General features: G+C 36.2%; 1 protein-coding gene across 4 annotated transcripts in view; it reads left to right on the top strand.

Annotated features, from left to right (window-relative positions):
* The window catches only part of LOC306860802 (calsyntenin-1-like), a 41,595-nt gene that overhangs the window by 8,622 nt on the left and 10,838 nt on the right, over positions 1 to 22,135 (top strand). For 2 of the 4 annotated variants that reach the window (XM_079402735.1, XM_079402733.1), the window contains exons 2-10: positions 10,052 to 10,174; positions 15,012 to 15,041; positions 16,352 to 16,547; positions 17,837 to 18,045; positions 18,300 to 18,449; positions 19,457 to 19,642; positions 19,851 to 20,099; positions 20,988 to 21,109; positions 21,951 to 22,113. In XM_079402735.1, coding sequence (XP_079258861.1) covers positions 10,052 to 10,174; positions 15,012 to 15,041; positions 16,352 to 16,547; positions 17,837 to 18,045; positions 18,300 to 18,449; positions 19,457 to 19,642; positions 19,851 to 20,099; positions 20,988 to 21,109; positions 21,951 to 22,113 — 1,428 coding nt within the window. The remainder of the gene's footprint in view (positions 1 to 10,051; positions 10,175 to 15,011; positions 15,042 to 16,351; positions 16,548 to 17,836; positions 18,046 to 18,299; positions 18,450 to 19,456; positions 19,643 to 19,850; positions 20,100 to 20,987; positions 21,110 to 21,950; positions 22,114 to 22,135) is intronic. The other 2 variants (XM_079402736.1, XM_079402734.1) reach the window with 1 other exon arrangement.

Genomic DNA, 22,135 nt, shown 5'->3' with positions numbered 1-22,135 from the left:
CGTCTATTATATGTTTTCGTCAGTCATAATAATGTCTTTGAATTATCTACATTTGAAGAGTGTACGGTAACATTTTAGTGTAGGGAGTGAGACCAGTTCTCACTATTAACTAGTTACTTATTAGCATGCCAATTATTAACATATTGGCTGTTTATTAGTACTTATAAAGCACATATTCTGCATAACCATATTCTACATCCCTAATCCTACCTAACAAGTCATAAAGTCATAAAAGTCATAAAAAAGTGGCTTTCCTGTAGCTCAAATAGTAGAGCATGGCGCTAGCAACGTCAAGGTCATGGGTTCGCTTCCCAGGGACAGCAAGAGCTGATAAAATGTAAAAACTGTAACTTGAATGCAATGTAAGTCGCTTTGGATAAAAGCGTCTGCTAAATGCATAAATATAAATGTAAATGTAAAAAAGTGAAGTTAACAACTAGGGGTCGACCGATATGTGTTTAATTGGCCGATACCAATTATTACAGACCAAGTAGACCGATAACCGGTATTTTGAACCGATATATATGTCTGGTGTAAAAATTTAAATGAATGTCAAAATTAAGAATAACAAGGGCTCTGACAAAAACGGCCTTCCCTAGTGTTGGTTGCACTTCTTACTCTTGTCTTCCCCCATGCATCCATCTACAATAAGGGTAATATATAAAGAGAGAGTTAAAAGTGGGGCCACTGTATGCTTCATGATTAAGCCTATGAATACTAAATACTACAGCTAAACAGCTTGGGGAAATGTAAGTATTTGGCTTCAATAATTTACATGTTAGAAATGTATGTGTAATAGCATGACCTCTCATAATTCTTCATTAATTATTTTCGGTTGACTAAATCATAACCTACAAGTGGTGACAATTCAATTCATCATCTAATGCACATCAATTGATCAACTTAAAAAGCACAATGTATATAATACGTGTAAATAATTTAATTGTCTTCATAGCTCCATTGTAGAAGTTGCGAAGAAGACCGCAACTATTTTAATGAAACTATAACACTAATAGCCTGTTATAGGCACCCTTGGTTCAATAGCCTATTGAAATGTCACAATTTCTGTCATCCTAATCTTGGCCTATGTGACAGTAATTTCCATTAGTTTTAATTTACAGTGCAGTGCAAATGAAGGCATAAAACATTAATTGAATTGATCTTTTAATCAAATGAGAGTTAAACTTTAAACTCCATAAAGTTGGTTTACAAAAACCCAAACAAATGGGTTTACTATTAAAATTAAAACATGGAAGAAATAGCGTATTGTGTGATTATTAATTCAAACAAAATCTTTGTTGTAGGAGATAAACCGAACATTTATTTTGACGGGTTGCCATGAGGACCTCTTAAATTTCTGTAGCCTATGTATGATATGATGATCGTTTTACTCAAATGAAACGGTCAAAGGCTCATGAAGTAACTCTCAGAGCAGTTCTTGGATGTTGTTCATGTATTTATGTCCTCATTTAGTGAGACGGCAGATGCTGAAAACACCGCGAGCGTCTCGCACTTCAGTATTTGTGTGTGGTAATCAAAACCACACGTCTGTGCCATTAACATATACAGAGACATGCAGAATTCATATTTAAATAGTCTTTTTGCGGCTTAATGTTTACAGAAAGTCCATATTGCACTTGAGCAAGGTCTGCTGCTGCCTTTGAGAGACAACTGATGCGTGATGAAGCAGCACCAGTTAGCAAGTGCTTTCGGTGTGAGAGTGCCTTTAGTCTTCCACGTTGATTGGTCGCACTCATGACTCCCAACAAATCAGATGCACGGTGGGCGGAGTCTGCTCTCGGCCACAGAGTGGTGAGTTCCGACAGGCTGCATCAGAGCTAAATAGCGCGTTTCCAAAATCAAATAATTTTATCGGCACATCGATTACGAAAATGACCGATACGGATAATTATAAAAATGCTTAATATCGGCGCTGATAATCGGTCAACCCCTATTAACAACTACCTTAATAACTATTAATTAGAAAATTAGGAGTTTGAGGCAAAAGTTGCAGTTAATGGTTTGTTAATAGCAATAATCGCACCTTAAAATAAAGTATTACTGAGTTTTCTTGACAAATATTGATAAATGCAATTTATTGGGTTTAATTAGTTGACCAGTTGTATGTAATTTTATTTAATTTTTAATCAAATAACAATGTTTTTATTCTTGTTGACATTTTTCATTAGTATTTTCTAATTCTACATTACCATTCAACAGTTATTTAATAAAAAATACAGTAAAAATTTAAATATTGTGAAATATTATTATAATTTAAAATAACTATTTTCTATTTTGATGCATTTTAAAATAAAATGTATTCCTGTAATTGCAAAACTAGATTTTATCTGGACCTTTCCTCCAAAAAATGTCTATACATTTTTTAAATTCTGTCTCGATAACAATGTGAATATTTTTCCAAAACGGGGAGAAATTGAAATGATCTATTGTGAGTGAGCGTAAGTCAGCGGTGTGTTCTTACAGCCGTCTTACTGTAAACTTTTGGCTCGAGCATATGTGACACACCACAGTACTTTGTAAAGTCGTACAAGTCTGTGACCTTGTAAGTGAATGAAACAGGAGCATCTCATTATGGGATTAGGTGTCAGTGGGTTTACATGATGGCTAACAGGATTGCATGCCAGGCATAGCACAATAGTGCCTGACCCAGACCCCCCATCTGCGCTCGGCACATGCTGTCTGACCAGAGCCCTTGTAATAATATTTGTCATCGATCAGATAACGTAGCGATAGCTGCACATGGTCTGCATCCTATCCGGTCATGGTGACGCAATCTAACTGGATGGCTGTGCTGGATAAAGCATGTAAAAGACTGTGACTAGGCGATTCTCTGCTTGCCAACTCCAATATGTAGCTTGGAATGTGTTTGGATATAAAGCCTCTGGCTTGTTCCGGATGCCTCTGCTTTAGTGTGACATACAGGGTTTATTTATTCCTTTAGACATACATGCAAAAAACAAACACACACAGGACCCGGTTAGTCTGAGGTTCTTTAGTATTTGTCTAAAATCTCTTAATCTTGGGTGTTGCTGGGATGGAGGCAGCTCCAGGCCAACAGTGTTTCCTCTCTCTGCTGCATCATTAGCCTCTAATTTGTGCCTGCTAGCATTCAAAAGATTTGATTACGGCTAAATGGCTTAATTTGCAGATATTATCCAAATGACTGTAATCTGGAGAACGGATGGTGGAAAACGGTTTGTGCATGTCAAATACAAATATTATTGTCTGCAATTGTTAAAAGTAGGTGCTCTTGCTCTAATGATCATGTTCTGTAGATTGATGAAGGTAAAGGGTAATTTATGTGCTAGAATTCTGATGTCACCCTGTGGAATTTTAAAACAACTGATATAATAATAATAATAATAAAAATGTATTATTATTTTTATTATTATTATTGTTGTTGTTAACTTTAATGTCCAAAATTAACTTGTATCAACTTTAATATATTATATATTAAAGTTGATATAAGTAAATTTTTGGACATAAACAAATGTTTTTTATATTATATTATATTATTAATGTTAAATATAATATTAATAGTATTATGTTCTTTCAACACCATTTATTATTATTATTATTATTATTATTATAAATAATAATAATAAAAGCAAGGATGTATAATATTAACTTTAACATCCAAAAATGAACTTTAAACACTCTGACAAATATAATTATTCAATTTTATTTTATTCTATTCTATTACATTATTTTATATTATATTACAATATTTTATTATATTATAATAAATGTTAAATATGTTAAGAATATAATATTCTTTCGACCCCATTTACTTCTAAATACTTTTTATTATTATTTACTTTAATAATCAAAAATGAACTTTAATCACTTTGGCAAATAGAATAATTATATTTCTATTCTATTCTTGCCTTCTTTTCTGTTCCAATCTACTTTAGCTTTCAAAAAAACTTCAAATAAATGCTGTTTAGACTGCAAATAAACATTTTACTATGCTTTTAGCGTGCTGTTGATGAATCATTCTGAATGAAAATGGTTTGAACAGTGATCTCTGAGTACATATTTACTCCACTGTGCTCAAGTGTGAGTATTGCTCTAATGCACCGGTTACATAACATTGATTTGCGGAGCTTTCATGGATAGAACCATATGCTGTAACAACCTCTTCAGACATCGCCAAAATTGAGTATGTTTCCATCTATAGCGACCTGTAGCCTGTCTCGACACTCCACTATTTGACTGCTGTCATTATGAAATTGTATTTTCGGTGTGGTGTCATCATTGTAGCCTATTTATCAAACAAAAGTTCTATCTGTTACTTTTGTCGCAACAGTTGCATTGTGTTGCTGCTGTGCAAGGATCTAAAGCGCTTCTATGCAAAATGCATGTAAAAACAGGCAATTGGATGCCTGCCGTCCCAAATGTTTGCCTTGTGCCAGAGCCGCAGGGCGCTCAGATATCAACCACATCAGTGCTCCTTCAATAATCAGATTCATTCTTCGCCAGCCTGGTAAGCATCCCTTCCTCTTTGATACCCGCTTGTTGAGTTTATAATGATGTACACCAGACTTCAGTGTGGGCTTTTCAAACATAAGCTGTTTTTAATGGTTCATTAAGGGCTTCAAGGAAGTTTAAAGAAGAAAAGAATTGCCGTTTGATTGGTAAATGTGTTTTTGGTAAGAGAAGGAGTGATGTGTGTGCCATATGTTCTATGAGTGTGTGGGAGTGTGGCCAGTGTTTAGCAGGTGTTTGGCTGCTGTGTTTAGTGGTTTACTCTTGCTGGGATCAATGCCATGGCTGAACGCGCTCCAAGAGGTCTCAAGGACCCTTATTGAGATGTACCAAAACATTTCAGAAAAAAGACTCATTCATGAAATTGTCTGGTTGTCCATGGAGCATCCCTATAATTTATACTTTGTTGCCTGTTTGTGAACAGGTTTTTGGTGATGAGTAGCTTATCTCTTTGTATGCTAATATGTGATGATAACCGTGTTATCAGTATATTTGTTCTACAGCCGAAGGGTTTGTGAGTACAAAGAGTTCTTTGTTGGTTTAAACCCAGATTAACCTCGAGTGTTTGACCACTCAGCTATACAAATGTCCCATGTTGCTGCTTTGATTTACTTTCTATTATTTAGTGAGGCTTAAGGCATTTTCAAATAGTGCAGTGTTGTTTCCGAGCAGTCGTACTGAGGAGCCAGACCCATATTTATGGTCCATAATAATATAAAAAAGATGTTTCTATTCAATTCGTGACTTGAATTATCAGAATTTAATTATTTGTTTCCATGTGTCCATGTTCGGTTTTAAACACCATGTGTTTAAAAGAAAAAAAAATCATAACTTTCAGGGAAACAGAAAAAAGAAATGTAGATTGTAGCCACTCACTATGTTGTAGTCACTGTGGCTCTTTTGTCATCAAATATAATAAATTACAAACACTTTAGAGTGTGCTTTGTTTGCTCATAGTTGGCAGATGACAGGTTTTGGATTCTGCATTTCAGAATGACCAAAATAACATTTTTTATATGTTATGTGATTTATAGTCGCATGACTTGTCATGGCTTGTGAGTGTATATATTTTAAAAATTGCTTATTTTGGTAATTTTATTAATATTTTGGTGTTTCCATTCGACATTCAATATACAATATTTCCAAATGACTTTACTGTTCAAATGGAGGTTGATAAGATATTTTAATGTTTTAGAAAAAAGTCTCTTATGCTCACCAAAGCAAGATTTATTGGTTCAAAAATACAAACCCGATTCCAAAAAAGTTGGGACACTGTACAAATTGTGAATAAAAACAGAATGCAATGATGTGGAAGTTTAAAATTTCAATATTTTATTCAGAATACAACATAGATGACATATCAAATGTTTAAACTGAGAAAATGTACGTTTATTTTGGCATCAACACATCTCAAAAAAGTTGGGACAAGGCCATGTTTACCACTGTGTGGCATCCCCTCTTCTTTTTATAACAGTCTGCATTCTCTGCAAACGTCTGGGGACTGAGGAGACATGTTGCTCAAGTTTAGGAATAGGAATGTTGTCCCATTCTTGTCTAATACAGGCTTCTAGTTGCTCAACTGTCTTAGGTCTTCTTTGTCGCATCTTCCTCTTTACGATGCGCCAAATGTTTTCTATGGGTGAAAGATCTGGACTGCAGGCTGGCCATTTCAGTACCCGGATCCTCCTTCTATGCAGCCATGATGTTGTAATTGATGCGGTATGTGGTCTGGCATTGTCATGTTGGAAAATGCAAGGTCTTCCCTGAAAGAGACAACGTCTGGATGGGAGCATATGTTGTTCTAGAACTTGGATATACCTTTCAGCATTGATGGTGCCTTTCCAGATGTGTAAGCTGCCCATGCCACACGCACTCATGCAACCCCATACCATCAGAGATGCAGGCTTCTGAACTGAGCGCTGATAACAACTTGGGTTGTCCTTGTCCTCTTTAGTCCGGATGACATGGCGTCCCAATTTTCCAAAAAGAACTTCAAATTTTAATTCGTCTGACCACAGAACAGTTTTCCACTTTGCCACAGTCCATTTTAAATAAGCCTTGGCCCACAGAAAACGCCTGCGCTTCTGGATTATGTTTAGATATGGCTTCTTTTTTGACCTATAGAGTTTTAGCCGGCAACGGTGAATGGCATGGTGGATTGTGTTCACCGACAATGTTTTCTGGAAGTATTCCTGAGCCCATGTTGTGATTTCCATTACAGTAGCATTCCTGTATGTGATGCAGTGCCGTCTAAGGGCCCGAAGATCACGGGCAACCAGTATGGTTTTCTGAATCTTTGGATGATATTATGCACTGTAGATTATGATAACTTCAAACTCTTTGCAATTTTTCTCTGAGAAACTCCTTTCTGATATTGCTCCACGATTTTTCGCCGCAGCATTGGGGGAATTGGTGATCCTCATGCCATCTTGACTTCTGAGAGACACTGCCACTCAGGGAGGCTCTTTTTATACCCAATCATGTTGCAAATTGAACTAATAAGTTGCAAATTATTATTATTATAGTCCTCCAGCTGTTCCTTATATGTACATTTAACTTTTCCGGCCTCTTATTGCTACCTGTCCCAACTTTTTTGGAATGTGTAGCTCTCATGAAATCCAAAATGAGCCAATATTTGGCATGACATTTCAAAATGTCTCCCTTTCAACATTTGATATGTTATCTATATTCTATTGTGAATTAAATATAAGTTTATGAGATTTGTAAATTATTGCATTCCTTTTTTATTCGTAATTTGTACAGTGTCCCAGCTTTTTTGCAATCGGGTTTGTACAATAAAATCATTGAAACATTATTGCAAATTAAAATAACTGTTTTCTGTTGTAATATATTTTAAAATGTAATTTATTTATTTATTCCTGAATATTCTGCATCATTACTATAGTCTCCAGTGTCAAATGATCCTTCAAAAAGGATTTTAATATGCTGATTTGTTGCTCAAGAAACATTTATTATTATCAATGTTGAAAATAGTTATGCTGCTTAGTATGTTTTTGTGGAAACCGGTGGCAAAGACCACACTCAATTTTTTTTCTGAATCTAGTCAATTAAATTGATGTACAGTGCTTGGTAATGAAAATCACATATAAGTGAGGAAAACAATGTTTATGTTCTGGTCTTGTTCTCTTTATTAGTAGCATTATGTGTATGGGTGGTGATGGCGCAGTGGATAAGACACATGCCTTTGGTGTGAGAGACCCGGGTTCGAATCCACTGTGAGACACCAATGTGTCCCTGAGCAAGACACTTAACCCCAAGTTGCTCCAGAGGCGTGCGACCTCTGACATATGTAGCAATTGTAAGTTGCTTTGGATAAAAGCGTCAGATAAATGTAAATGTAAATTATGTCCCAGTTTGCCTTTTAAGCATGTGACTTACCTTAGCTCTTAAGGTTTTATAAACCTGGGATTTTAAAGCAGATTATCAGGATAGTCTGGTCTGACAATCTGTCCACAGACAACCAGCAGCAGCAGCAGAACCCTTAGGTTACGTGAACCCACTTTGCTCAGACGATTTATGAGCTAGATCACAAATTTCACAGACAATACCAAGTCCTGGACTTCCTCCTAGCTCTTTTTGTACTGGGTACAGTGTTAGAATCATGCATCATGTGTTTGAACCATGCGCAGTTTTAAATCTCAAATGTATTGCTGCTGAGAATTAACAGGGTAAAGAAACATGGAAATGAAGCGACAGTTCTGTCAAGCATACAGTTTTCCAGAAGGTGTGAAATTGGATCTGGCGTGTAATATGAACAGAGGTGAGCATTATGGTGTTATTGCTGTGGAGGTTATATCCTTCAATTAGTGTCACTGATCAGGCTTCTGCCTGCGGGGTGAGTCGTAAGACACCGGTGCACAGAAACCACGCTGAAGCCAATAAATCATCCGTTTTCACTCCAGCTGCTGCACACCATGCAGATATTTTCAGACAGCAATTTTCTGAGCAATATAAGGGATGGGAGCTGTTAACACAGAGGACGTTGAAGAATTTACATGCACAAGAGTTTTAAATTTAGTGTTTGGTTTGAGTGATGAGCTGACAGAAGATATTTTTTAGTCAGTGTATATTTTCGTATAACTACAGACATTTACATTAATCAGGTGGTTTTTATCCAAAGTGATTTATAAATGATGAGAAACACATTTTTCATATAGTAGCTATCTATCAATATTAGCAGTACCAAAGTACAGAATTAAAGTAAAAGTATACATTTACCACATCATTTCTTTTTTTTTTTTTTATTAAATCTTAATAAATCTTAATTATTAAATAAATAAGAATAATTACTTATATTTATTTTATGTTTTAAATTTTTGTCTTTTTGTTGTCATACATTTTTAATTTCGTTAATTTTAATGCATACCTAAAAATATACAGTTTCAAAATATGCAACGTCATGAAGGTGAGATTAAATTACAAAAATGTTGTCTTTTTGGGTGAATCTCTTTACTTTTGAGTTGATACTATCAGTGGATATCAGTGAAAATTTGATCATTTCCTCACCTTCATGACATGTTGTATATTTTGCAAATGTATTTATTTTTAGGTATGCAGTAAAATTACGTAAAAAATATGACAAAAACAAAGAGACTTATTAATATAAAAAACTATTTAAAAATATAAATAAGTAATTATATTTAGTTATTTAATTAAGATTTTTCTATATACATACACAATGATTTTAATGAGAATTGTGTACTTAATATTTTTATTATGTAATAAATGTAATTTGTGTAATTCTATACTTTGGTACGATTAGTAGATCTAGTCACTGACATGAAAAATAAGCAATATGCTCAGTAGCTAGTGAACAGGTATTTTGCATCATAGCTCATACTAAATTGTGTACTATATTGTTCAATTAGTATCCAATACCATAACTGTTTTATAAAATCAGCTAAGTGCTCGCTGAAGAGCTATGTCTTTTAGCTAGGTTTTGAAAGGTGTGTTTCTCAACAGCTGATTCAGTCAGACAGCCTCGTGTTGGACCCCTCAGTTGACGACATCAGTCTGCTGAGCTCATTTTGTTTCCCTGCGGCCTCCTGCTTCCTGCCGCTGCCTCACTGTCAGGTCTGCACACAATGAGATCAGCACTGCAGGAGTATCCCCTTTCACACAGCAACTGCTGATGTACTCGCATTTTTGGTACAGGCACTGATCAGACGTTGAAGAGAGCAATCTGCCCTTCACATCAACCTCGGCATCCAGACACCGCTGCTGCTGCAGTGTTTCTGCAGTCTGAAGCTGAAGCGCAGCGCATCTGTCCTCTCGCTTTCAGAGCTCAAAGCCTTCAGTCAACACTAATGAGCTGCTGAGCATCGGCGTGCTCTCAGCTCGAACAAACAGAGGCGGCAAATGCCACTGCGCACTAGTGTGTGATTTTGCGCTCTGGCGTTAAGCTGGCGTACAGTTGTGCTGACACACAGTGCATTCTCACAGAAAACCAAAATAATTGGTTGTTGTCTGGGCTATACATCATATATAAACTACTTTTTCCTGTTTTTTTTCTCCCCAACAGTAAATAAGCACAAGCCATGGATTGAGACCACGTATCATGGTATCGTTACGGAAAATGACGACAAAGTTCTCCTGGACCCTCCGCTGATAGCCTTGGATAAAGATGCCCCGTTGCGCTATGCAGGTAAGATCCTCCATCTTCTGGTCTCAGATGAGGCTGCCAGCCATTTTGCTTCCTCATGCTTTCCAAATCATAAAGAGAGATTTTGCCTAAAAATGAAACTTCTGTCATCATTTCTTCCATAAAAAGGATTTTTCTTTAGGGGTGCTTTTCTATGTAATGAAAGTGAATTAACAAAAAGCACCATAAAAGTAGTTCATATTGTTTAAGTGTTTTATTCCAAGACTTTTAAAGCCAAAATAGCTTTGTGAGATGATCGGAAAAATTTCAGTCATTATTTCTTGAAAATGTTCCCTTTGAACTCCCTATCAATAACAAAACATTTCCATTATTTGAAAAAATAATTAACTGAAATACAATATAAAAACTTTTGTTTCAGCAATGCATCATTTTTCATTTTCATTTAGTTGAAGTTGAAATACTAAAATAACTAAAACTAAGAAGAAGCTTAAACTAAACGCACAACATAATTACTCAAATTAAAATGTAAACAAAATATAAAAATATTAAAAATATTAACAAAATCTATAATAGTGTATCAATGATACTAAAGTAAAATAGATTTGCTTTGGCTCTCAAATCCAAATACCAGGGACCTAGTAGATTTTTGAAACAAATTGATTTGAAACACCATTGGTTCTTTCATTGTTGACATCAAACCTTGTGTGATGCTTTTATTGTCCCCACTTTTATGGCAATTTTGTTGTGCCATATTGGACTTTGGCAGCCTCGGTCTCCATTCACTTACATTATGTGAAGAAGAGTGAGCAGGATAATCTTTAAAAATTCACCTTTTACAAATAAGAAGTCTTACAAGTTTGGATCAACATGAGGGAGACAAATACTGACAGAATTTTCATTTTTATCATTAGAAGTTTGTTGCATTGACTGGAGTATATGCACCTGATTTGTCTCCAGTTATTAAAGCTGTCAAATGAGGGCTTATTATGATGAAATACTGTTATTTATGTTTTCAATGAAAAGTCAGCAGAATATTTCTAAAGGTAACTTTTATCTTTTTGAACTTATAGTCAGCTAGGAACCTTTGTGAACTTGTTTTGAATGATTTTTCTCTTGGTTCTTTAGTTTGATAATGTATTGATGGTATGACAAAGCTTTCTTACTCGCATCTTGCCAGTTAAACCTTAAAATAGCTCTATAACAAACCATAATTACATTTTGAATAAAAGACCTAATATCATCAGCCTGCAGTTGAACTTGTTATAATGTACTGATATGATTGGTGAAGTGAGCTCTTGTTGGTAATTCGGTTTGTAGATATTCTTGCAGTCTCTAATGCTCTAGGTTAATGGAGCTGTTTGTTTCTCCATGTATTGCTGCTCCTTGAGTTTATATTTGCCTTGTGTCCCTGGACATTTAGCAGTAAATATAGTGCAAATCTGAATATGTAAAACACTGAGTTCCACTGATTATAAAGTCCAGGTGCGAGCTATGATGGATGCTGGTGGTGTGCTGCTTCTCCCTTATCTTTTTTTCCACATATTGGAGATAATAAGTTAGCAGATCCAACTGAGGTATTTGTAAGCATGTTGGAGTAATAAACTCATATTTAATCAGTACAGTTGGAGATAGGCAGTCCATAAACCCATCACTTTTTTAAATTCGCCAGGCAGCTGGTCCCGAGATTTCTAGAGCTCTTCTGATATCAAGATCAATGAAATTTTTGCTTACTCTGCCTGTTTCCTGAGAGAGGGAATGTGCAGCCCTAGCATTGGCTCTAGCCATTTTTAATCACTTAGAGATTTACTTTGACCTCGTTTCAAATCTCTTTATGCAGTGGTCCATTGTTAACGCACTCCCTCCTTTCTCATGGTTTTAGTAGCAGTCCTTGTTATTCTCCTGGTGCTCCCTGAATATGGGACACTGCTATCAAATTAGTGGCAAACATTTGGGAGAAAGATTGGTCCACATGCACTAATGTGGTTTACCTTGAGTTACTATTTGTATAAATATCAAAGCATTTAGGTCATTTTTCACTGATAATCTCATCGGTGAAGGTGCCGCAGCACCTCATAAATATTTAATTCCTCCGATGGTTCATAAGCAATCATTTCAGTAAGCTTTGTTTGTGTGAGCCAGCAGTGAGAGTGCAGACATTTGGCACACTGATTATATTAACAAGCTTTCTTAAATTCACTTTGAAGCGTCACATGGCTGTGTGGGTGACTGTTGCATTCTTAGCATCTCTGCCAATGCTGGGCCGCTCAGGACATGGTGCCATGCTGACTAACTCACTTTACTCTGATCAGTGAGTTTGGCAAAAGCCGTACAGAACTGTTGTGCCATTTAGATTAATTTAAACCAGACCGCGCTGGTTTAATATAGTAAATATATAATTTTTATGATGTATTATTTTTAGGATATTATATATATTAAAATAAAGTTTTTCCACAAAACAATACAATAAAAAGTTAATTTCTGACAATTAATGAAATATATTAACATTGTACCGAATAGGAATTTATTTAATTATTTAAATATGATATATATATATATATATATATATATATATATACATATGCACTCATTCAATCCCACAATGCACTGCAAAAACGAGTGTACAACCGATGTACACTCAACGGCTAGAGAGTCGCGCGCCGAATGAATTCCCGCGTCTCACCAGAAGATGGCGCCCGCTGCTGAATCATCCATTCATTGATTTTAGAAGCACTCGTCCACGGCGTAATACAACACAGGTACAAATTAATTGTAAATTGACTATTAGAGTTTACATAATTTCCATGACAGAGATCAAGATATATCCTTCAATCTTACTATTGGAGCTGCCCGTAACAAATGATTATTTAACAGCAAGCAAACTATGCAAAAACGGCAGTCCTTCCGGTGCACTCAGTGTCCGAATTCACTCCCTCGTTTTAATTCACTCCTTCAAGTGAACTGTATGAGTGGACTAATGTAGGGAATAGCGAATGAGGGTATAGGGGGCGATTTCGGATACAGCCTCGCAGTGGGTCCCCAGGACCAGGATTGAAAACCACTGGGTTACTGATTGAATTCAAAGCAAAGGATTGTTCATCTCTGTGGAATTTTTGTAGTACATGTAGATTTATTTAGTGTATATGAAAGGTTGCTTCAAAGGGTGCAGTGTCCCATTAGGGGCAGACATGCAGCATCATGATTGATGTTCTGCTGGCCTTTTATAAACCAGCTCCAAGCATCGATTTCCACTGCAGACATGATGTACTCTATAGAGAGCTCTTACATTCCTATCAGTGGAGGACCATTCAGTGCCAGGTCGCTGTCAATTTCAATATTTCCTCTGACTCGTTGTGAGCAAGTCCTTAAACTTTAAACTTCAGACCTCTAAAACTTCAATCCTTAGGCAGTGATGAAGCAGAAGCAAATCAAATAAACAATTAAGTCCCTCGGCTAGTTTTTTTTTTTCTCACTTCTCAGCTATTGTTACATCTTCATCGATTCTTCTGTGCAATATAGCAGTCTAAGGGAATGAATCAATATTCATTGCGTTTTGCCTGATGGGAAATGGAGGACTATTGGAGCTGGTACTTGGCATGCAGGCTGAAGCGTCAGTCTGGGTTTTAGGGGAAGTGTGGGGATGTACAGTCATTAAAGCTCCAGAATGCACTGATGAGGCACAAAGCTTCCACCGCATGACTTGCTCTGAACAGCAGATCGTAATGGAAAATCCATCTCTAATTGTAGGGGTAAAATCGGGGTGGACAGGTCCACCAGCAGAGGCCATCGATAGGGTCAAACAGAACCCTTTAGTGGTCAGCCAAGCAGAAAACAACACACTTTTAAATTTTTTTTATAAAGTTGGTTAATTTTAGTACTGATACTACTATAAAAACATTTTTGGCTAACCCTTATTCTTTCATATGGGTGCACCATTTATTGTTTTAACCTTAACGGGAAGTCAATGGCAATTTCCTCCTGTGCTCAAGGCTGTTTTCTGTGACTCTTAATGTGGACTCATCAAAGTATATTGTTTTGTGCTTTAAACAGTCATATTAGGGCTCAGAATACCCTCAGAATGAGCTTGATACAGATAATAGTGTCTGTGAGATATTGTCCTTGCAGTACAAGGAAGATAAAAGTGATTAGGGCTGGACAATATAAAAAATATATATATTTTCAATATATATGCATTTGTACTGAAATATTTTATTTACATTATTGTCATTTATTTTATTTTAAAATATAGTTTAATTAATTATTTGTTATATATTTTGTAATTATTTAATGAGGTGTTTATGTATTGTATACCTCTTGGCTTAAACATGTTCATTTATTTAGTTAGAAAAAATAATAAAATACATAATCAAGACTATTTACCTACATATCTCTTTAAAACATTTTAATATATGAAAAATATAATTGTAATGTTTTATAATGTTTTAGAGATGACACAAAATCAAATGTACTGATGAATCTGAGTTTTGAATCAGTTCACTAAAATGGACAGTTCTATTCATGGAAACGAATACCAACTTTTAATGCCATTTTTTAAGTAGCCCCTATTCAGTTTTATCTGCCCCTATGCTCTCATAAAGAGGTTGCGACATGCTCTTCAAGAATTGTTATGGCCAAGTTAAAAGCAGATTAAAATCATTTATATATTCACAGTGTTGTTTAATTTTATATCGCAGCAAAGTGATCATAAATATTCAATATATATCGCCCAACACTAATCTGTGCTAGCGCAAAAAGTCAAATGAGGTATTTTGAGTCCTCGGCTGTTTCTGTGACATCTGTCTTCTCTTTCTTGTCTCTGTGTTTCTGTGCATCTCATTCTTTCTCTGACTGACCTGGGTTTATCTTTTCTCCCTTCTTGTAGAGAGTTTTGAGGTGACCTTCACCAAAGAAGGTGATGATGGGCTCTTTCTACTGCCTTGTAACCGTTTTATTAACCCACTAACGCAAATACAAAAGAAATCGGCACTTCACACGGAAACTCCTGCCATGCTCTTTTTAATCTCTTCCCAGTTCTTCTTCTTTTTGGTTTGGTTTTCTGTTTTCTCTCACCTTTGAATTCATTGGAAATGAGAATTTAGCTACTGGATGACAAGTGTGATGCGGGGATAACAGAATCTAGAAATATCTATGCATGAGACATCCATTGAAGTTTGCAGATCCTAACAGTACTTCAGCTCCAAAACAGAACAAATAAAGGGAAATAATGCAAGTACACCAGTTACTCGGGGGGGGGGGGGGGGGGGGGACTCTGTGCTCCAGAGTTCAGTTCCTGCTCAAAAACGACATTGCTGAGATTGTTAAATGATGCAAACTGTCTGCTGTCCGGTCTGTGGTGTGGTTTGATCTGTACTTTGAGCATTTTCACCCTCTCCTCCTCTAATGTTAAATACACGGCATGGCAACTACTGCTGGTTGATGTGGATGTCAAGCAAATGGATATTTCTAACCCCAGCTCTCATCCAGCCTTTAAGTTTACTGCCTCTGCTCCTCTATTTTGTTTTATTGTTTCATTCTTTCAGTTTTTTTTAAAGGTTTGAGAGACAACATTGCACAGGAAGACTTCCTTCATGCCCAAATCTAGTTTTAAGGGGGGTTTTAAACTCCAAATGAGGGTTTTTTGCTTGTTTGTTTGTATATTTGCTTTGATTTGTGAACTTCTGATAGGATGCTGGATCTCTGTCATAAATCCTTCTCTTCGCCCCATGATTAACTTAACATTTTAAACTTGCTTTCTTGTTTAAATGTGTTACTTTTAACAAAATTTTAAGTACTTCTTTAGATATGTTATGCTATTAAATACAACAGATATCTGTTCATTGGTTCATATCATTTCCTTCCTGTCCTTGTATATTAAGTATTCCTGTGAAATGCCTGTCCACATTCTGGGTTTCTTACTGCATGACTGGATGCAATGTGATCAAATGGCTTGGACCAGACACTCAGTATCCCCCTTTTAACTCTCCCTTCCACTTCCCAAATACTCACCCCATCCCACAGTGCTTCTGGCTTCCTCCACAGACACCTTCACCTCCCACCTCCCCTCAGTGTTTCGATCCCTTTGGCTGCCAAATAAACTTTGGCTGTTCTTATTTGAGTGTGGCGTGTTATTAGTTTCATTGTAGGTTTCTTTTATCTCATGAACCGCAGCTGGCGCTTTGGCTCATGGGTGGGCTTGACTAAACACACATGTACCGTTTGCAGGGGAGATCTGCGGCTTCAGGATTCATGGGCAGAATGTGCCGTTCGAGGCAGTGGTGTTGGATAAGTCCACTGGCGAGGGCGTGATCCGGGCCAAGGATAAACTGGATTGTGAGCTGCAAAAGGAGCACACCTTCACTATACAGGCCTACGACTGTGGAGAGGGACCTGATGGCAGTAACATGAAGAAATCTCACAAGTGTGTATCCTGTTTGGGACTTTTTATTGATTAAATAAAAAGAAGTGGAATTAATAGTGGGATTGGTACTAGAATTGAGCAAGAATGGTGCACATAAGCATCCAAGTTGTTTCAGTGTGTCAAAATGTATTTAAAAGTGTGGGGTTGGTAAGATTTTTAAGAAGTTTTGAAAAAAGTATCTTGTGCTCACCAAGGCTGCATTTATTTGATCAAAAATACTGTAAAAATGTAATAATATTATTATAATTTAAAATAACAGTTTCTATTTGAATATATTATGAAATGTAGTTTATTCCTATGAAGACAAAACTGAATTTTCAGCAGCCATTATTCCAGTCTTTAGTGTCACATGATCCTTCAGAAATCTAATTTGGTGCCTAAGAAGCATTTCTTATTATACATTTAGTCATTTGGCAAACGCTTTTATTATTATTATTATTAATATTGAAAACAGTTGTGCTGCTTAATATTTTTGTGGAAGCAGTGACTTTTTTTAGCATTCTTTCGATGAATAGAACAGCATTTATTTGAAATAAAAATCTTTTGCAACTTTATAAATGTCTTTGTCACTATTGATAAACTTCATGGCATCCTTGCTGAATAAAATTATGAATTTCTTAAAAACATAAAAAAAATAAAAACTTACGGACCCCAAACTTTTGAGCGTTAGTGTATACGATTTATTTATTTATACATAGTAACTGCACTGAAAAAAAAAATTGCAAATAAAACAAGATTATTGAAGTATGTTTTACAAGAAAATACTATTCCAGTGTTTCTACTTCAAAATTCATGTTTAAAAATTGTTTTTACACAAATTTTGTTTTCAGTGTAACAAATAATGAATGCATTTCCATAAATAAAAACACTATGGGCAAGTCAGCAGTAAATTAAGTTGTACATTAGATTTGCTGTACACAGCAACTTGATATTAATAAAATTCAGCCCTGAAAAATTCAAATTTCAATTCAATTCAACTGATTCATTTCTATTCTCACTTTCACCCTGGTTGTTAAATTTCAAAATTCATTAAATTAATTAGCTTTTTACTTATTTTTCTTTAAAAATTTGTGGCATTCAGAAGCCATAGATCCTCTTTGAAACATCCCATTCTTATGATATCACATAATGAGATATTAGAACACTTGAGGGTCCTGTGAATGACTGCATCCCATCAGAGCATGCCTAAATTAATCATCCATCTGTTAACAAACAAGACATTCGTCACTGGCATGCTTATTCCTACTTGTTCGATTCTAGTTTATTAATGAAGCTTTGATGTCGCCCAGGGCTACCGTCCACATCCAAGTGAATGACATGAACGAGTATTCACCGGTGTTCAAAGAGAAGTCATACAAATCCACAGTGATCGAGGGCAAAAAGTATGACAGCATCCTGAAGGTGGAGGCCGTGGATGCTGACTGCTCTTTCCAGTTCAGTCAGATCTGCAGCTATGAGATTGTCACCCCAGATGTGCCCTTTACCATTGACAAGGATGGTAAGTGCTGCCAATTCAGATCGCCTGCCAAAACCCCAAGTTATATCCCTTAGAGTGATATTGACTTCTAGGTCATTGTTATTCATGTGCCTATAAAAATTGATTTGTGGAAACAAGCCGCCATTTTAGGATCTGTAGCATACCTAACATTGACGTTAGCAATCTGTCACCTTGAGTTGTGGCCTGAATTTAAGTATTCAATTTGGCTTACCAAGCTTGTGAGGTTATTGCTTGTCCATTCTCTTTATAAACAGGCAACATCAAGAACACCGAGAAGCTGAACTACAGCAAGGAACGCATGTATAAACTCACTGTGACCGCATATGACTGCGGTAAAAACCGTGCATCTGAGGACGTTCTTGTGAAAATCAATATCAAGCCCACCTGCAAACCAAGCTGGCAAGGTATCAAAGAGCTCTAGATCTTTTGTTTCTCATACATGCAAACAAACACAGCTGTATTATTTTGTTGTTTAAAGCTGGTAAGCTCAGCTATGAAGGTCAGTTTTGTGAAATTTCAGTGTTTTGGAGCAGATTCAAGTATACAACTTTGTGCTTCAACAAGATGTGTACATGCACGGACAAAGAAGTTTAAGACAAATCCACCATTATAGCTAAAGATTGTAGTTAAATACTGTCTAATATTAATAACTAATGTTAACATATAATATGTTAGGGCTATCAATCGATTTTGATCACATTTTTATAAGTATTTGCTAAGAAAAAGTCCACAAAAATAAAAACAATATTGTGTCAAGTTAAAAAAACAACTTGTAAAATCTATTTCTTTTAATGTGGTGTTTATGAACAGTCCTGGGGATGCGATGTATTGTGTTAAAAAAATTATAATAATGTAAAAAAGTTCATGGAGAAAAAAAAGGTTGTTTTATGCTAACTAATGTTAATTTATGCAACGTTTATTTATACATTTTGAACTACTGTTCAAACATTTGTGTCCGTAAGATTTTTTTTTTTTTGCAAGAAATTAATACCTATATTTTATTCAGAAAGGATGCATTAAATTGATAAAATGGCAGTAAAGACTGTGTCACTGTTTCTGCAGTATTTCAATATTTCTTCTTATCATCAGTGTTTCTTGAGCAGCAAATTGACAAATTAGAATGATTTCTGAGGTATCTTGTGCCACTGAAGACTAATGATGATAAAAATTCAGATTTGGCATCATAGAGAGCTGTTATTTTAAAATATAACAATATTTCACAATAATACTATCTTTAAAAAATCGTACCAATCCCAAACTTTGTATGAAACTTACAAACACTGCTTGTGTATGTAAATTTTTTTTTTTTATTATATCAGATATTTTTCATTATTAGTTCATGTAAACTAATGTTAGTGTGTTACTAAATACTCTTTGGTTTTTGAATGACACATTTTCTCTCTGTTGATAGGATTTAATAAAAGGATTGAATATGAGCCTGGTACAGGCAGTCTAGCCCTGTTCCCCAGCATGCACCTGGAGACATGCGAGGAGCCAATCACCTCCATTCAGGCCAGCATCATGCTGGAGACTAATCACATCGGCAAGGGCTGTGACCGCGACACGTACTCTGAAAAATCTCTGCACAAGCTGTGCGGTGAGTCCCGACATCCTTATTATAATAGAATTACATTAACATCAAGATCATTAAATGTGCTTATTGCATTAAGCAACTCAAGTGTAAACTATTTTAGACTCATTTACATAATCGTATTACCTGCATAATCCCACAGGCACATGCTGAACCATAATGCAACCAATATTTTTGGATACTGTGATGAATAACTGTTTGTGTGCCCATCCAGGTGCCAGCACTGGCACTGTGGAGCTGTTGCCTGCTCCCAGCAACTCTGCCAACTGGACCGTTAGCTTGCCCACTGACAACGGGCATGACAGCGACCAGGTGTTTGAGTTCAACGGCACCCAGGCCATCAAGGTCCCTGAGGGTGTGGTGAGCACCACCCTGAAAGAGCCCTTCACCATCTCAGTGTGGATGAGACATGGACCTGGAGGCAGGGAGAAGGAGACCATACTCTGCAACTCTGACAAGACTGGTAATGCCATTCACACACAAAACACACTGACAGGACTGAGAGGGTGATGATGGCTTAAATGTTTGCGTGTCCTCTTCGTCTTTTTACTTCAGTAGGGCTGTCAAAATCATCATGTTTTTTCATGCGATTAATTTAATGTGTTATTAACACTGTTAAAACATTTATTTAGTATGACACCGTAATGAATAGCAAGTAGTAAGATAGTAAGTTTTATTGTAGCTTTTTAAAAATATTTTTTTATTTCTGTTATTATTATTATTGTTGTGTTTTAGTGTAATCTCATGATGTGTGTCAGGCATTTTATGTGTAGTATTACAAAAAAATTATCTCTTTAATAATCACCTTTTTGTTGGTTTTATGTAAGTGTATATACATAAATATATACAACTGCTCAAAATTGTGGGGTCAGTAATGTTTATTTGATTTGTTTTGCCAGTTTATTCCAAAAAAAAAATATATATATATATATATATGCTGTCAATTTCACTGGAGTAGCGTCTCATGATATTTTTGAAGGTTATGAAAGGGTTGTTTATAGTAGTTCTATGGGAATCTCGCACTATGATTCTCTGGTCATTGAAGCAAAATTCCCTGCGCTAGAAAAAGCTCATCAGCTGGCCCTTATGTAAGACTGATTATATCACAGTTATGCCCCTGTTTATGGAAAGTTGCTCATTGTTTTCTAGGAGAGTGCGGCTGCAGCAATCCATGTATACTGAGACATGTGTACAGTGCAGCACAATGCATACTAAATCTATTATCCGCATTTAAATGTGGGAAACCTCATAAAATTGTAATGTGCATTTGTCATGTGATAAACAAGCGTATTTACATAAATGATCATTGACAGATGTGTGATTTTTATTCCTGTCTATGTGTCTTCTGCAGAGATGAACAGGCACCACTACTCTCTGTATGTACATAACTGTCGTATTGTGCTGCTGCTGCGTCAGGAGCCTACCGAATCGGAGAACTACAAACCAGCTGAATTCCACTGGAAACTCGATCAAGTGAGTCAACTTGAACCCCTTCAGAAGCACTCAGTTCTGAAAGACATCCTTGTGTTACTAAATGCTATGTTTAGCTTGCTAGCGATGAATAGGTCACCTCATGTGTTGAATTAGGGCATAAACATACTTAGAAATAAAACTGTTGCTCCATAACATTCTCTCTCCAAATGGCCATATTACACGTTCTACCTTTCTTACCCAGTAAAAATGCGTTTTTATGCATAACTGAGGGTCCTTAGCATTAAAAACATTAAAATACCTGCTTTAAAGGGGTCATATAATGACCATTTTCCACAAGTTGATATTATTCTTTAGGGTCTTAAGTCTGTAACATAGTTTGGTTAAAATTTTTCATTGGTAGTGTAAAAAACACCTTTTTTTACCCTGTCAAAAACAGCTCTTGTCAGAGCAAACGGTATTGTGTCATTCTCCTTTAAATGTTAATGAGCTCTGCTGACTCCACCCCTCTCTTCCGAGCCGCACACTACTGTCAATCAACAATCGGGGGAGGGGCCTCCGTCCGTGTGACGTCACACGGACAGACAGCTCAATTTGAGAAAGGGGTAAAGATTTTAGTAGATTAAAAAAAAAAAACACTGGGTGGATTTTTATCATTATTAGAGTGGTTGTGTGTACACACTGCCAACACACATTTCAGTTCAAACAACTTGTAAAAATGCATGTAGCATTATATGACCCCCTTTAAGCAAACCTAATTGTACATTTATTTAGGTACATATTGTCCTCAAAATCTAAATTACCATCACAAGTTTTTCTGAATGATTTAGCTGATGCAGTCTGTAGTTAAACAGAGGCCCTGATGTAGTATCTCTCCTCCCAGGTGTGTGATAAAGAATGGCATCACTACGTGTTGAACATTGAGTTCCCAGCAGTGACTTTGTTTGTGGATGGTGCCACCTTCGAGCCCTTCCTGGTCACGGAGGATTACCCTCTGCATGCCTCCAAGATCGAAACCCAGCTCACCATTGGTGCCTGCTGGCAAGGTACTCTCGCTAATGATCTATT

Source organism: Barbus barbus (assembly GCF_936440315.1).
Source record: "Barbus barbus genome assembly, chromosome: 41".
Classification (NCBI taxonomy): Eukaryota; Metazoa; Chordata; class Actinopteri; order Cypriniformes; family Cyprinidae; genus Barbus; species Barbus barbus.
The sequence above is the reverse complement of the archived record's forward strand: the minus strand, read 5'-3'. Positions and strand labels throughout refer to the sequence as shown.